The sequence below is a fragment of the Platichthys flesus genome, chromosome 24, assembly GCF_949316205.1.
Source record: "Platichthys flesus chromosome 24, fPlaFle2.1, whole genome shotgun sequence".
Classification (NCBI taxonomy): domain Eukaryota; kingdom Metazoa; phylum Chordata; class Actinopteri; order Pleuronectiformes; family Pleuronectidae; genus Platichthys; species Platichthys flesus.
In genome coordinates this window covers 14,495,510-14,511,993 of record NC_084968.1, presented here as the reverse complement: position 1 = coordinate 14,511,993, position 16,484 = coordinate 14,495,510, and the positions used below count along the sequence as shown (strand labels likewise).

Sequence of the window (16,484 nt, the reverse complement as noted above, 5' to 3'; positions counted from 1 at the left end):
GCCTATGTTCCTGAGTCCTACCTCCTGATGTCTGAGTGTCAAAGGATTCTTGGCCCACCTGATCCCATCCATGGAGGCCCCCCCTTTGAACACAGAATGGAGCCTTTTACCGTCTTCATCAGGAAATCCACTCCAAACCCTGGACACGTACAAGTATGTATGATTAACCAGGTATCTGCACAAAAGGCTGTGGAGGTAATGGCTGACTCTGGGATTCCCAGGAGTGCTACAGTGAAAAACATTATGTTCTCACTTTGTGGAGCTCAGGCTGAACCACATGTTCTCCAAGTCATCAAAGATCTGCTGACAAAGAGAGAAACGGTAGAGAACCGCCAAGAGAAGTTCTCAAGGTTGGTTGAAGATATACTGAAGCATGAGAGTTTTTACAAAGCTCTATTTGTCTTGAAGAACGCGTCAACAAAATTCAGAGAGAACGCCACTTTCCCCCAAGTTGTTTCTCGTCTGTATTACATTGCTCAAGAACCATCTGACTATAACAAAGCTGAAGAATGGGCAAAGAAAGCCATTGATCGAGCTCCAGACATCTCTTACATAGCTGACACTCTTGGACAGGTTTATAAGAACCGTTTGTTGAGGCTGAGTAAGGGACCAGAAGAAATCATTCGATTGGCAGACAAGGCCTTCACAGCATTTGAAGATGTGGAGAAGAAAGCAGACAAGGAAGAGCCGCAACAGATGGACACAGAAGGTACTGCAAGCATTGCAGATACTTTCAACAATCGGGGCCTTTTTGGCTTCCTCCAAGTGGCAAAGATCGCTTTTGAAAAACTCAGTGACCAGCAACTGAAGGCTACTTTAATCCAAAACAGGAAAAAGGAAGTTGAAGACAAGTTTGAATTCTTTGAGTGGTACCTGACCTACTCGACGCCCAATGAGACAACTTTAGAGCCAGATTACTTCTGGAAGGATGTGGCCCTCTGTTACGAACATTACACAACAGAAGCAGCAGCTGACCACACCAGCTTCCCAGGTCTTCTTGACTGTTTGAATCAAGGCCTTTTCAGGTCCAGGGGGAAGAGGGCAGGATTTCAGGAGGAGGAGAAATCAGGGTTTGATTTAGAGGAAATCCAACGTGAGTTGAAAAACCTCTATAAGGAAAATGTTGATGATGTCCAAGTAGCCGAGAGGTACATCCTCTCCAACATCATCTTGAGCAACAGGATGCCGGATTCTCCTCAGCTCGCCTCGGTGGAAGAACTCCAAACTATCATTTTGAGATTCTTGGCCACAGAAAGGAGGCATAGAAGTCCAGAGTTCTACCTCTTGGTGCTGCTGCTGTGGTTGTTCCCTGAGGAGCAGCCTCCGGTGCTGCAGGACGAGGACGATGAAGAAGTGGAACAAGCGCCCACAGATAGGCAGCCTGGACAGCTGCCTCTTGACCTTGGTTCTGGCCCAGACCTACATCAGTATGTCACCTTCATGGAAGAAGCCTATGAAAGGTCCAGTTATGCCAAGTACCTCCGATCCCGCTACCTTTTGCCTCTGTTTTTTCTGGGTAAGGAATCTGGACTGAACAAATGGATTCACAAATCACGGCTGGATGCAATCGTGGAACAAACGGTGGACGCCATGCTGGCGGGTGAAAACAATCCAACTGATTCAGAGAAACAAAGTCTGATTGAACACATGTGGAATGAGGGTGACGTTTGGCAATTGCTGGAAATCCAAAACATCCTTCGCCCGGTCACGGTTCACGACAATAAAGTGGATCTTTGTGCCGGAGGGTGGAAAGAAAAGGTTTCAACAGAGGTTGAACCTAAGGATCCAACGTTGAGCACCATCTATCTTGGCTTCAACATTAAGGGTCCTGTCCTCTTCGAGGTGGGAGTCCCTCATGTGAACAATGACTGACCAGGAACACTTTGGGATCAGGACCCAGCACAACAAGTGATGGAATGACCAACAGATCACCATCGGTACCTTGAAAGCCATCATTCTCGTGTGAAATATTTTAGGATTCATGAAAACTAAGTGTAAGGTTTCTCTAAAGCACCTGACCATTTTATTTTATTTTCTTTCACTCATTACTCTGAATTATCAGTTCTTTTGAAGGTGTATGGGTCAAATGTGATTGACATTAATCAGATTTGTTGTAATGTGTGGATATTCTTATATGTCTATGAAAATATGTCTCAATCATATGTGATAAAGATATTAGAGACATTTCTCTCAAAAACATCCTACTTGCTTAGAAACATATTTGGGTTGTAAAACAGATTTTGTGTTTGTGTTTAGTATTTACAATAATTAATTGTATCCCCCCCCCCCCCATTGCATTCTACTGGCCAGGTATTCACTCTCTTAAGCATCCAAATGTATTTGACGGAATTAATTTCCATCTCAACTAAAAAGGTTTCTACCAGGGGAGATAACCTGTTCTTCTATATAATAAAGCTTTTATCATGTGGTGTCTATTGGATTAATTATCAGTATCTATATTATTATTTTTATCATTATTATTAGTTATTGTTATTTTGATTCATATCGTTTGTTATAGAGCACTTGGTGACTTGTATTGAAAAGTGCTATACAAATAAAGTTGTTATTATTATTATTATAACTGTGGTTTTGTGTTTTCACTGATTCGTGTCTAGTTTCACTAAGTGTCCTGTCCTCCACATCCAGTGCTGACTGAAACAGTCCAGTCATTAACATAGCAAAGGGTTAATTCACAAGACACTACCACGGACTCTCTCTTGAAAAACACCCAAACTCCAGAAACAGGTGGAATGTGTTTCAGACAGAGGCTGATTAGAGGAGCTGCAGCAGTTTGAGGAAAGTGATGGTTTCTGAACATTAGAGCATTGAAACCTTCTTAAGTAAAAACACTCATGAGATTCATCAACCTGATTCTGAGCCTGTTCCCTAAACGTGAACGAGCTCCAACATATTTCATGTAGAAATCAGACACCAGAATTCATTCAGCAAGATTAAGACATTTCAATTCGGCCAATAAGGATTTATTTTATAGACAATTTTCAGAAAGGAGATCAGTATAAATTAGAGAGAGCTATAAGTTAAACAGGTTAGTAAATGTTGCTGCTAACAAAAGGAAATCGTATTAAATGAAGCGTTTCACTCCAAACTGAGACGAGAGAAATGAATAGAGGGGGAAAGAAACAAATGCACAGGCTGTGAGTGAATCTCTAGGAAGTTGTGGATAAAACCGTATAGAATTCTGTATTCTGCAAGACAAACAAACGTGATTGTGAGTCTGTGCGTGTGGAGTAAGTCTCAGTAGTTCAACAGGAGCCAGTCTGATGATCTGCTGAGGAGGAAACCTTGTGTGAGCGGTCGTCTGCTGCAGAATGAGCAGTGTATAAACCTCTGTGGATATATGAATCCTTCATGTGCATCGGGTTCAGTAGCTTCACAGCACCATCCCTCCGCCCATGATCTCCATCCTCTGTGGAGAAGAAAAGAGTTCAGAGGATTAGAAAAGTGCTGAATCGACTCTGTAACACGGCGACACGAGGAAATCACACAACAACTCATCAAATATGTATTTATCGTGCGGGTAATATGCAGAAAAGCAACATTAGCTGATATATCAACTCTCACTAAGCAATATGAAATAGTGCTGTACTCTGTACTATCAAGCTGAATAAAACGTTATCACATAAAACAAACTGTCTTTAAAAAAGGACAGAGAGACCCTCATCTGACAAATGTGTGTTTTACCAGTGGTGTAATCTTTTCTTAATAATAAACTAGTTCACATAAAACTTTATTAAACCCAATTTAACATGCAATGACAAAGTTAGCCTATTCTGTCCCCTACTGGTCAAAGCCTGAACAGCAGTAGAAACTGACGGGCTCATTTGCCATGGAGACGATCAACACACTAATTGATTCTAATAATCATAGTGTTTACCTGAGGCGGTTCTATGAAAGCCAGCCAATCAGACGAGTGTGTTGGGAGCAGGCCCATCGACTGACACTTGTAAATGGCCAACGCGGAGCCCAGGAGGTTTCCCACCAGGTAGACGAGGCCCTGGAGCCACTGCTGACTGGAGCTCTCCAACAGTTTGAAGGCTGAGACACAACAGAGAGAAGAATCGAAGGAAAAGTTATGACTCATAAACCAAATTAACTATAAAACTGTGTGTGAATCAAAACTATGTGAACAACTGGATCCTCACTGGCAGACATGGACATGAGGGCCTGAATGGGCCTCCAGGCCATCATGCAGACCATCATGATGGGGAAGATGGAGATGGTGTTGCCCGACATGTACATGATGAACAGGTTCATGGGGATCTGCTTCAGGGGCCCAAGGGCCACGTCCCAGCAGCGCTGTGAGACAGAGGAGACAGAGGACAATGCTCAGCAGCACATTCCTGTGATATCACAGATTCACCTTCTCTCACATGTTACACACTGAATGGATTATTGAACGATTGTAAACAACAAAACCTTTAAAACCCTCGAGTGAGAATGAACAGTATACTGTCAGCTGCACCTCAATGAAACTACAGCAGTTTGTGATCAGTGACTTTCATAACTTCAGCTGTGTGAACTTAGGAGACTATTATTATTTTGAGTATAAACTCAACAGGAAGTCGCAAACAAAGTCAATATCTGCGTTGATATGAAGGAGGAGACCCCCTCACCTTCTCCACCAGGTTCTTGTCCGTCTCCTGGATGCTGGTGTCAGGGACGGGTTTCTCAGAGTAGCCGATGGGATACACGACGTCTCCCTGCCCCCCCTGCCGGTCTCCACGACTCCTGCAGCACAGACGCAGCACAGACACAGCACAAAGATTAAACTTTACTGTCCCATGATTCACTGAATGTGTCTCTTCACTGCACCGAGTTGTCTCTAATTCATGATCTCCTGTCGTTCTGTTCACCTCGGGTTTCCAGAGCTCAGCTCCAGAGCCCACTTCATCCTCCGGGCCGCGCCGCCTCCCCTGGTCGACAGAGCTCCTCCTCCTTGTCCTCCTGGAGACGCCATGGCAAACGTCTACGCTGCTGTACCTCAGAGACAGAAGACACCTGCAGAGGACAAACACACAGGTTGACCGGGAATCAGAGGCTCGATGCACTTAAAGCTACTGGTCTCCCTGAAACCAGTAGCTTGATGAAACTGAGTCTGAACATGGAGAAACTGTGGATCAGTTAAAAACACTCATAAGTTATTAAAATCCACTCAAAGGCTCCGACGTGGTGACAAACAGAAGCGCAGGAAGTGACGTAAGACACGAACTCCGGATAATGTCCAGTTTGTATTTCACATAAGAAGAAGGCTGCAGGAGATTGTCCGGATCCGCTTCTTTCACAACAACAGGGAAATGTCTGTAATGTCCAGGAAACTCCAAATGCATGTCAAATGATAAAGATAGAACAATAAAATACATATTTAGATGTTAATGTCTCAGAAGCTCTATGTGTGGGGAACACTGGTTTATTAAATATTAGCGTTAAACCCGTGAATCCTGGTTTCAACATTCAGACTCAGTTGATCCTGGTTTAGTAAACGTTTTCTAAATGTGAAATCTGTAAATCAAGTTGGATCCGATGTCTCTGATACGAGTTGTTTATGTCTTGTGTTCAGCGGAGTACAGTGAGTCGCTGGGCAGCGAGGAGGCGAGCGGTAAAGACTGGGACGAGCTGGAGGAAGAGGCCAGGAAAGGTTTGTAGCTGCAGCTTATTCCTCATCAGTCTGTCCGGTCTGGAAAGTATAAATGACAACATCACGTTAAACCTGTGATAGAGAATCAGGATCAAATCGAAGCACACACAATGTATTTGCATATTTGACACTGAGTCAAGATCCTTGAATTAATTTGAGAAATTAAGGAAAGTGTTGAAAGAAAGTGAACAAGTTCCTGGATTGTGTTCTTCTCCGACCTCCCATCCTCCCATCCAGTTAATTATGAACACGCTTCGTAAAAACACTTATTGTTTAAATACATCTTGTCCCCCTCAGCTGACAAAGAGAGCGTCTACGAGGACGAGGACACGGCCAACAGGAAGAGGAAGATCCGACCGTCCTCCGGCCCTGCGTCCCGCCCCTCTGTCCGCCCCTCTGCCCGCCCATCGTCCCGCCCCTCTGCCCGCCCATCGTCCCGCCCCTCTGCCCGCCCATCATCCCGCCCATCGTCCCGCCCCTCTGCCCGCCCATCATCCCGCCCATCCTCCCGCCCGTCAGCCTCGCCCAGCAAGAAGAAGCGACGGACCTAAATGTCACACAAATACACACACACACAAATACACACACACACACTGCCAAACCCTAGCTGACCCTCCCTCCTGCCCCAACTGGCTCTTGTCGCCCGAACACTTCTTACACACACACTCACACACGATGTGTATAAAGACGTAGACGGCTCTTATTTTGGTGTTGGTCAGTGAAGTGTCAACAGTGAGTCGGTCGCACACTTCACTCATCAGCTCTTCTCCCTCTTCACTCCTTCCTCCTCCTCTTCCTCCTCCTCCTCTTGTTTTCCACTTCCCTTCTCCATCCATCTACCAGGGTTTCATGTTTGTGTGTGTGTTTAAATGGGTTTTTAATTGCAAGCATTGTTTATTTTTTTGTTTAAAAAAAAATAAGTTTCTTAACTAATAAATAAAAACAGATGTGACCTGATCCTCTGCCAAGTGTTTTATATAAAAACTGAGATTCCCTCTCCTCCTCCTCTTCATCATTTCACCTTCCAGCCATGTTTTCTTCTGTGTTCGTTCAGTTGTGGTAATTAAATGAAACATTTCCTGTTTTGTTTATTTGACGGGGGGGCAGACACATTTTCTGATAATTCTTATTTGAACGGGTTTGTAAACGTTTGCAGACAGAAACACAAACTGTCTCCTTCGCTCTTCTCCTCTGTCCCTTTTTCTTTTTCTTCATTCTGAATAGAGATGTACTGTTAATTCTGAAAATCCTGTTTTTGTTTTTGTAATAAAATGAAATGGAATTGTAGTTTTCAATGGTCTGGTTCCTCTTTCAGTGCCGGTTCCTCTCTTGACAAGACATCAGGAAACATGACACCCGGGAAAGATCCGGAGAATTGACTACGGAGTTAGCGACTAATAACCAGAGCCAAACTTCAGGAGAAAGTGACACCAACTAAATTTGATTTGTACAGCAACCAAATCATAATATACATTATCTCAAGATGCTTTAAGTAGAAGGTCACGACCTTGAAGCTCATAGAGAAACCAACAGTTCCCACAATGAGCAGTGACTGGACGGGAAAAACTTCAGAACCAGTCAGAGTGGTCCGACTGGTAGGTGAGCAGAGAAAAGAGAGAGAGACAAAGAGAGAGAAAGCGAAAGACAGAGACAAAGAGAGAGAAAGTGAAAGAGAGAGAGAGCTCTGAATCATCCAGGTCTTGATGTTCTTGAAACATTCCTGACATTCGACACTAGTTCAGGAAGATCCATCAAACATAGGCGTGCTGCTCCGGGTGGTTCTGTAGTTTCTGATCCAGGACTGTTGAGGTCATGGGCTGGTTGTGAAATTACAACTGTTTCATAATCATTTAACAATTTTACAAAGTTTCCTATACCACAGAAATACTTATTAACAGTTATAAAAACTTGTAAACTTTACGCCAGCATGTGAAAGTGTGTAGAATCAAACTGTTGAAGATTTTGTGATGATTTTAAAACTGTATCTTTGCTCCTTAAATTCAACGTACACATGCACCATGTTCCTGATGATGAATAAACCTCTTGAAACTAAAAAATATTCTAATCTGCTTAAGATAACATGTTTATATCTATATAATGTCCTTTGAATGACAGACAAGGACTTTAGAGGCTACACGCAACTTTCAATGTTTGCTATATAATGTGTATTTATTTCGTAGATATAAATGCTGCTTTGGGTTCAGATCATTTCACAATAAACTGAACAGTTTCAGAATGATGCTGTGTTCGACCGTTTACAGGAAACGAGCTGCAGTTTCATTTCAACGTAAATGTACCTTGTAGGTAAGATGGAATCTGGTCAGTCAAGCTTTGAATATTAGTTCTAGTGACTCAATCGACAAGTGTTCTGTTGTTATTAATATTATACTGGATCACAAAGGAGCACTGAACCATGAACAGAATGCAGAGGGAGTGGCTCCACCATGTATATAAGGTCCATCCCCGTGGATCTGCAGTCAAACACACACCTGCTGGATCTCAATCAGGTAAAACGATTTTGCATTAATGTTTATTGATTATTGTTCATTGATTTTTCTGATGTAGAAAATTTGTTCTTACTGGAGATTTTTTCCAACATGTTCTTTTTTTTAGGAATTAAACTGTTTCATATATCTTAATTTATCCCCAAAAATATTTGGGGATAAATTAAACTACATCATCAGCATAAATTGTTGATGCATGTCAGTGAGCTACATGTTTGAAATGACACAGAATCACTCATCATGCAGGTTTTATAAGCTGCTGATTATAAGTCACTGATCTTTCTTTTAATAGATCGGCTGTAAAACGTGAAGAAGAACAAGTTGGTTTCAGGTTGTTGACATCATCTCATGCTGGTGAGTCACTGCAAGTCTCTAACTAGAAAAGTAAAAGCTAAATGCTAACATGCTACATTTAGGAATTATAATGTTCACCATGTTCATTGTCTTGGTTTAGCATGTTAGCATTCTCCAATTAGCACAAAACACAAAGTGCAGCTGAGCATGAGGGGAATGTTGTGATTAAGATTAAAAATGAAAACTTGTGTTACTCTCGGAAGTCCCTTTCACCCATTAAAGTTTATTTATTATATAATGATCACAATGTGCTATATAAATCAGAGCTGCCAACTCTCACGCTTTCGCCGTGTGACACAGGCTTTTGCATGTTTTCACACGCACTCACGCCACACATCCAATTTCTCACGCCAAATAAAAACGGATCTTTGAAAATAAAAACTATGACTAAATCTATTTTAACTTGTTGACGAGACGAGACGAAAATAATGGTGGTTGACTCACGATAATTTTTTTAAACATCCTACCAGGCCGTCATTAAGTACCAGGAGCGGGCGAGTGTGTGTGTCTCTGTTTGTGTGTGTGTATGCTCCCAGATAGCGCACTGGTCCGTTGGCTGGCTCCGCCCCCCGCCCCGCACACTCGCTCAGAGAGACACAGTGAAAGCAGAGCGCGTTCTCGTGGAGCAGCCTCTCAGTGACTCACTGGTTCTTAACTATGGAAAGCTTCTTAATCAGAGCAGAGGCTGCAGTTGGTTTCTATCGAGCCTCAGTTTCTGTGTTCGCCTCCAGTCTGACCTGCTCTCGCTTTTTTTTTATATTTCGCCAACTAAAACATATTTTTAAGCTATTAGGCTGCAGCTATATGTTTTTATTTATTTAAAAATAGGGTTATTTCATACATTTTCCATAAATATGGGGAGGACTCAAATAGCCCTACATAGCTCTGCGTTTATTTTATTTCAAAGTGGTGTTACACTTCCCTGTGTATTGCGTTTGTTGATTTCCTTTGTTGTAACAGGTAAACATATCAATCAAATGTCAACAGTTTTCTTTATTGTTGTTCTATAATTACATAAATGCAACAAACTATAGTTAAGTATAGTATAACTTTATATAAAACTTTCTTAGCTTTGTTATCAAATATGTTTTGCGGCTCCAGACAAATTTTATTTGGGGGAAGAGGGTCCATTGTAGTGCTTAAAAAGGCTACTGTTTAAGCATTTAAGCACTTTATTTGTTGCACCTTTTTGTTTGAACGTGTGGTGGGAGGCTTTGATTAATGAAAATATTTCTCCCTAACTAATCTTGTGTAATTTTTTGCTGAACATAAATCATTAACTGCTCTTAAGAATACAATTATTAACAATATAGCTTAGGTTTCAGTTAAGAATTAGTTGAATACCATTGTAATCAAAATGTCATCAATCTACCTTGGTCAAATCTTAAACAAAGGTCTATTAATTCAGCTATATTGTGGTACATAGAAAGTCATTGAGGCACAACAATAATTTTCTGGTTGAATGTTCAGCTCAAGGCTAGAAGGCCCTACAAGTCATGATCAGAGGAACATGGATCAGAATAAGTTCAGGTATTGCACATCTTTAGCATACCACCCAAAAATCCACTAGAATGCAGGAAATAACATCTACTTAAACCAAAATGTCCTGGGGGTGGACCTTCAGCTATGTCTTTGCTTCTTAGAATGTAACCAATGTTGTCCATCTCCAGTAGGCCGCCCCTATCAACGACTTCGGGCCCCAAAAAACACCAGAATGCACAACATGGATACAACGCCAAATTCCTATTCACTGATATTTGAGCCACCAACGTGTGTGGTTGCCTGCGCTACAAAATGTTGGTCACCCCCGACAAAATCTCACTCCAAGGTTTTTTGAAAAGTTGGCAGCTCTGATAAATGATTGTGTGTTTGAAATGAGATTTATAAAAGCTGTGTTCTCTCCTCCTCAGGTTTTTAAATGCTGCTGCACTGACCCGTTAAACCACAACCAGAGAGAAATACAAACGATTCTTGGCTCACTCCAATCACAACAATAAGCCTTGTAAGACAAAATTACGCTTCACAATAAGACAAAGCAACACAATGGAGCGTCGTTCACCAGACATTGAATCCTCTGGTGCTGACAGGGAGATGTTAGTGGTGGAGTTGGATGAGCACTGTGTTTTGTATATGAGAGAAAACCCCACATCCACCAACACGCAGCTGTTCTGTATGTTGGCCCTGCTGAAGGCCTATGTTCCTGAGTCCTACCTCCTGATGTCTGAGTGTCAAAGGATTCTTGGCCCACCTGATCCCAGCCATGGAGGCCCCCCCTTTGAACACAGAATGGAGCCTTTTACCGTCTTCATCAGGAAATCCAGTCCAAACCCTGGACACGTACAAGTATGTATGATTAACCAGGTATCTGCACAAAAGGCTGTGGAGGTAATGGCTGACTCTGGGATTCCCAGGAGTGCTACAGTGAAAAACATTATGTTCTCACTTTGTGGAGCTCAGGCCGAACCACATGTTCTCCAAGTCATCAAAGATCTGCTGACAAAGAGAGAAACGGTAGAGAACCGCCAAGAGAAGTTCTCAAGGTTGGTTGAAGATATACTGAAGCATGAGAGTTTTAACAAAGCTCTATTTGTCTTGAAGAACGCGTCAACAAAATTCAGAGAGAACGCCACTTTCCCCCAAGTTGTTTCTCGTCTGTATTACATTGCTCAAGAACCATCTGACTATAACAAAGCTGAAGAATGGGCAAAGAAAGCCATTGATCGAGCTCCAGACATCTCTTACATAGCTGACACTCTTGGACAGGTTTATAAGAACCGTTTGTTGAGGCTGGGTACGGGACCAGACGAAATCATGAGAATGGCAGACAAGGCCTTCACAGCATTTGAAGATGTGGAGAAGAAAGCAGACAAGGAAGAGCCGCAACAGATGGACACAGAAGGTACTGCAAGCTTTGCAGATACTTTCAACAATCGGGGCCTTTTCGGCTTCATTCAAGTGGCAAAGATCGCTTTTGAAAAACTCAGTGACCAGCAACTGAAGGCTACTTTAATCCAAAACAGGGAAAAGGAAGTTCAAGACAAGTTTGAATTCTTTGAGTGGTACCTGACCTACTCGACGCCCAATGAGACAACTTTAGAGCCAGACTACTTCTGGAAGGATGTGGCCCTCTGTTACGAACATTACACAACAAAAGCAGCAGCTGACTCCACCAGCTTCCCAGGTCTTCTTGACTGTTTGAATCAAGGCCTTTTCAGGTCCAGGGGGAAGAGGGCAGGATTTCAGGAGGAGGAGAAATCAGGGTTTGATTTAGAGGAAATCCAACGTGAGTTGAAAAACCACTATGAGGAAAATGTTGATGATGTCCAAGTAGCCGAGAGGTACATCCTCTCCAACATCATCTTGGGCAACAGGATGCCGGATTCTCCTCAGCTCGCCTCGGTGGAAGAACTCCAAACTATCATTTTGAGATTCTTGGCCACAGAAAGGAGGCATAGAAGTCCAGAGTTCTACCTCTTGGTGCTGCTGCTGTGGTTGTTCCCTGAGGAGCAGCCTCCGGTGCTGCAGGACGAGGACGATGAAGAAGTGGAACAAGCGCCCACAGATAGGCAGCCTGGACAGCTGCCTCTTGACCTTGGTTCTGGCCCAGACCTACATCAGCATGTCACCTTCATGGAAGAAGCCTATGAAAGGTCCAGTTATGCAAAGTACCTTCGATCCCGCTACCTTTTGCCTCTGTTTTTTCTGGGTAAGGAATCTGGACTGAACAAATGGATTCACAAATCACGGCTGGATGCAATCGTGGAACAAACGGTGGACGCCATGCTGGCGGGTGAAAACAATCCAACTGATTCAGAGAAACAAAGTCTGATTGAACACATGTGGAATGAGGGTGACGTTTGGCAATTGCCGGAAATCCAAAACATCCTTCGCCCGGTCATGGTTCACGACAATAAAGTGGATGTTTGTGCCGGAGGGTGGAAAGAAAAGGTTTCAACAGAGGTTGAACCGAAGGATCCAACGTTGAGCACCATCTATCTTGGCTTCAACATTAAGGGTCCTGTCCTCGTCAAGGTGGGAGTCCCTCATGTGAACAATGACTGACCAGGAACACTTTGGGATCAAGACCCAGCACAACAAGTGATGGAATGACCAACAGATCACCATCGGTACCTTGAAAGCCATCATTCTCGTGTGAAATTATTTTAGGATTCATGAAAACTAAGTGTAAGGTTTCTCTAAAGCACCTGACCATTTTATTTTATTTTCTTTCACTCATTACTCTGAATTATCAGTTCTTTTGAAGGTGTATGGGTCAAATGTGATTGACATTAATCAGATTTGTTGTAATGTGTGGATATTCTTATATGTCTATGAAAATATGTCTCAATCATATGTGATAAAGATATTAGAGACATTTCTCTCAAATACATCCTACTTGCTTATACATATTTTGGTTGTAAAACAGATTTTGTGTTTGTGTTTAGTATTTACAATAATTAATTGTATCCCCCCCCCCCCCCCCCCATTGCATTCTACTGGCCAGGTATTCACTCTCTTAAGCATCCAAATGTATTTGACAAAATTAATTTCCATCTCAACTAAAAAGGTTTCTACCAGGGGAGATAACCTGTTCTTCTATATAATAAAGCTTTTATCATGTGGTGTCTATTGGATTAGTTATCAGTACCTATATTATTATTTTTATCATTATTAGTTATTATTTTGATTCATATCGTTTGTTATAGAGCACTTGGTGACTTGTATTGAAAAGTGCTATACAAATAAAGTTGTGATTATTATTATTATAACTGTGGTTTTGTGTTTTCACTGATTCGTGTCTAGTTTCACTAAGTGTCCTGACCTCCACATCCAGTGCTGACTGAAACAGTCCAGTCATTAACATAGCAAAGGATTCATTCACAAGACACTACCACGGACTCTCTAGAAAAACACCCAAACTCCAGAAACAGGTGGAATGTGTTTCAGACAGAGGCTGATCAGAGGAGCTGCAGCAGTTTTAGGAAAGTGATGGTTTCTGAACATTAGAGCATTGAAACCTTCTTAAGTAAAAACACTCATTAGATTCATCAACCTGATTCTGAGCCTGTTCCCTAAACGTGAACGAGCTCCAACATATTTCATGTAGAAATCAGACACCAGAATTCATTCAGCAAGATTAAGACATTTCAATTCGGCCAATAAGGATTTATTTCATAGACAATTTTCGGAAAGGAGATCAGTATAAATTAGACAGAGCTATAAGTTAAACAGGTTAGTAAATGTTGCTGCTAACAAAAGGAAATCGTATTAAATTAAGAGTTTCACTCCAAACTGAGACGAGAGAAATGAAACGAGGGGGAAAGAAACAAATGCACAGGCTGTGAGTGAATCTCTAGGAAGTTGTAGATAAAACCGTATAGAATTCTGTATTCTGCAAGACAAACAAACGTGATTGTGAGTCTGTCCGTGTGTAGTAAATCCCTGTAGTTCAACAGGAGCCAGTCTGATGATCTGCTGAGGAGGAAACCTTGTGTGAGCGGTCGTCTGCTGCAGGATGAGCAGTGTATAAACCTCTGTGGATATATGAATCCTTCATGTGCATCGGGTTCAGTAGCTTCACAGCACCATCCCTCCGCCCATGATCTCCATCCTCTGTGGAGAAGAAAAGAGTTCAGAGGATTAGAAAAGTGCTGAATCGACTCTGTAACACGGCGACAGGAGGTAATCACACAACTGCTCATCAAATATGTATTTATCGTATATGGGTTAAATGCAGAAAACTTAACTTTATTAAACCCAATTTAACATGCAATAACAAAGTTAGCCTATTCTGTCCCCTACTGGTCAAAGCCTGAACAGCAGTAGAAACTGACGGGCTCATTTGCCATGGAGACGATCAACACACTAATTGATTCTAATAATCATAGTGTTTACCTGAGGCGGTTCTATGAAAGCCAGCCAATCAGACGAGTGTGTTGGGAGCAGGCCCATCGACTGACACTTGTAAATGGCCAACGCGGAGCCCAGGAGGTTTCCCACCAGGTAGACGAGGCCCTGGAGCCACTGCTGACTGGAGCTCTCCAACAGTTTGAAGGCTGAGACACAACAGAGAGGAGGATTGAAGGAAAAGTTATGACTCATAAACCAAATTAACTATAAAACTGTGTGTGAATCAAAACTATGTGAACAACTGGATCCTCACTGGCAGACATGGACATGAGGGCCTGAATGGGCCTCCAGGCCATCATGCAGACCATCATGATGGGGAAGATGGAGATGGTGTTGCCCGACATGTACATGATGAACAGGTTCATGGGGATCTGCTTCAGGGGCCCAAGGGCCACGTCCCAGCAGCGCTGTGAGACAGAGGAGACAGAGGACAATGCTCAGCAGCACATTCCTGTGATATCACAGATTCATCTTCTCTCACATGTTACACACTGAATGGATTATTGAACGATTGTAAATAACAAAACCTTTAAAACCCTCGAGTGAGAATGAACAGTATACTGTCAGCTGCACCTCAATGAAACTACAGCAGTTTGTGATCAGTGACTTTCATAACTTCAGCTGTGTGAACTTAGGAGACTATTATTATTTTGAGTATAAACTCAACAGGAAGTCGCAAACAAAGTCAATATCTGCGTTGATATGAAGGAGGAGACCCCCTCACCTTCTCCACCAGGTTCTTGTCCGTCTCCTGGATGCTGGTGTCAGGGACGGGTTTCTCAGAGTAGCCGATGGGATACACGACGTCTCCCTGCCCCCCCTGCCGGTCTCCACGACTCCTGCAGCACAGACGCAGCACAGACACAGCACAAAGATTAAACTTTACTGTCCCGTGATTCACTGAATGTGTCTCTTCACTGCACCGAGTTGTCTCTAATTCATGATGTCCTGTCGTTCTGTTCACCTCGGGTTTCCAGAGCTCAGCTCCAGAGCCCACTTCATCCTCCGGGCCGCGCCGCCTCCCCTGGTCGACAGAGCTCCTCCTTGTCCTCCTGGAGACGCCATGGCAAACGTCTACGCTGCTGTACCTCAGAGACAGAAGACACCTGCAGAGGACAAACACACAGGTTGACCGGGAATCAGAGGCTCTATGCACTTAAAGCTACTGGTCTCCCTGAAACCAGTAGCTTGATGAAACTGAGTCTGAACCTGGAGAAACTGAGGATCAGTTAAAAACACTCAGAAGTTATTAAAATCCACTCAAAGGCTCCGACGTGGTGACAAACAGAAGCGCAGGAAGTGACGTAAGACACGAACTCCGGATAATGTCCAGTTTGTATTTCACATAAGAAGAAGGCTGCAGGAGATTATCCGGATCCGCTTCATTCACAACAACAGGGAAATGTCTGTAATGTCCAGGAAACTCCAAATGCATGTTAAACAATAAAGATTAAATAATAAAAATAGATGTTTAGATGTTAAAGTTTAAGAAGCTCGATGTGTGGAGAACACTGGTTTATTAAATATGAGCGTTAAACCCGTGAATCCTGGTTTCCTCCTCTCTAACCTCCCACCAGTGCCAGTTGAACCTCACACGTTAACATCCAGACTCAGTTGATCCTGGTTTAACTGGTTATTGCTTCTGTTGTTTCTCTGGAACCATCACACACGAAGGTGACGCCTCGACGCGACGCTTTCACACAGCTGACGTCACGGTCTTGTTACGTCAAAACACCACAAACAAGACGTCATCTCACGTGTTTACCTTCAGATGAACATCCACTGCGCCGCTGGTCGCTGCTTTTGTCGTTATTACGATCAAATGGGAGAAAAAAAATCGTTGCGTTGAGAAAACGAGTCGCAGCTTCCGTCGCACTCTGGATTCACGGCCCTTAATGATGACGTACGTCAAACTCGCCCCCTAGAGGCCAGTCCGGAGAAATGATTCCACCCTCACTGGAGCTTTGTTCTATTTTATACTAAACAAATATAATGATGAAAATATATTATTATTAATGATGATAAAGATTTTATATTAGTTAAAGTAATGAAAATATCAT

General features: G+C 42.7%; 4 protein-coding genes across 4 annotated transcripts; 2 read left to right on the top strand and 2 right to left on the bottom strand.

Annotated features, from left to right (window-relative positions):
- Window positions 1–2,955: 2,955 nt before the first annotated feature.
- LOC133950040 (ER membrane protein complex subunit 4) lies at window positions 2,956–16,270 on the bottom strand. The gene is made up of 6 exons (XM_062384200.1): window positions 16,190–16,270; window positions 4,875–5,019; window positions 4,635–4,749; window positions 4,164–4,317; window positions 3,896–4,056; window positions 2,956–3,427 (listed from the first exon to the last, which is right to left on the bottom strand). Exons 2-6 carry the CDS (start codon window positions 4,976–4,978, stop codon window positions 3,392–3,394), a joined length of 570 nt encoding a protein of 189 aa, XP_062240184.1. The 5' UTR covers window positions 4,979–5,019; window positions 16,190–16,270; the 3' UTR covers window positions 2,956–3,391.
- Window positions 5,527–6,943, top strand: LOC133950042 (circumsporozoite protein-like). The gene is made up of 2 exons (XM_062384202.1): window positions 5,527–5,656; window positions 5,954–6,943. The coding sequence occupies exons 1-2, from the start codon at window positions 5,542–5,544 to the stop codon at window positions 6,205–6,207; spliced, it is 369 nt and encodes a 122-aa protein (XP_062240186.1). The 5' UTR covers window positions 5,527–5,541; the 3' UTR covers window positions 6,208–6,943.
- Window positions 10,894–13,157, top strand: sb:cb1081 (sterile alpha motif domain-containing protein 9-like). Its single transcript, XM_062383472.1, has one exon. The coding sequence runs from the start codon at window positions 10,903–10,905 to the stop codon at window positions 12,574–12,576; it is 1,674 nt and encodes a 557-aa protein (XP_062239456.1). The 5' UTR covers window positions 10,894–10,902; the 3' UTR covers window positions 12,577–13,157.
- LOC133950041 (ER membrane protein complex subunit 4-like) lies at window positions 13,656–16,327 on the bottom strand. The gene is made up of 6 exons (XM_062384201.1): window positions 16,190–16,327; window positions 15,389–15,530; window positions 15,149–15,263; window positions 14,678–14,831; window positions 14,410–14,570; window positions 13,656–14,127 (listed from the first exon to the last, which is right to left on the bottom strand). The coding sequence occupies exons 2-6, from the start codon at window positions 15,487–15,489 to the stop codon at window positions 14,092–14,094; spliced, it is 567 nt and encodes a 188-aa protein (XP_062240185.1). The 5' UTR covers window positions 15,490–15,530; window positions 16,190–16,327; the 3' UTR covers window positions 13,656–14,091.
- Window positions 16,328–16,484: the final 157 nt, after the last annotated feature.

Coding starts and splice junctions, on each gene's coding strand:
- LOC133950040 (XM_062384200.1), bottom strand. CDS start 4,978: ATGGCGTCTCCAGGAGGACAAGGAGGAGGAGCTCTGTCGACCAGGGGA. Junction 4,057..4,163: donor CCTCATGTCCATGTCTGCCA/GTGAGGATCCAG, acceptor GTTGTGTCTCAG/CCTTCAAACTGTTGGAGAGC. Junction 3,428..3,895: donor CTTTCATAGAACCGCCTCAG/GTAAACACTATG, acceptor TCTTCTCCACAG/AGGATGGAGATCATGGGCGG.
- LOC133950042 (XM_062384202.1), top strand. CDS start 5,542: ATGTCTCTGATACGAGTTGTTTATGTCTTGTGTTCAGCGGAGTACAGT. Junction 5,657..5,953: donor GGAGGAAGAGGCCAGGAAAG/GTTTGTAGCTGC, acceptor TGTCCCCCTCAG/CTGACAAAGAGAGCGTCTAC.
- sb:cb1081 (XM_062383472.1), top strand. CDS start 10,903: ATGGCTGACTCTGGGATTCCCAGGAGTGCTACAGTGAAAAACATTATG.
- LOC133950041 (XM_062384201.1), bottom strand. CDS start 15,489: ATGGCGTCTCCAGGAGGACAAGGAGGAGCTCTGTCGACCAGGGGAGGC. Junction 15,264..15,388: donor CTGAGCTCTGGAAACCCGAG/GTGAACAGAACG, acceptor TCTGTGCTGCAG/GAGTCGTGGAGACCGGCAGG. Junction 14,128..14,409: donor CTTTCATAGAACCGCCTCAG/GTAAACACTATG, acceptor TCTTCTCCACAG/AGGATGGAGATCATGGGCGG.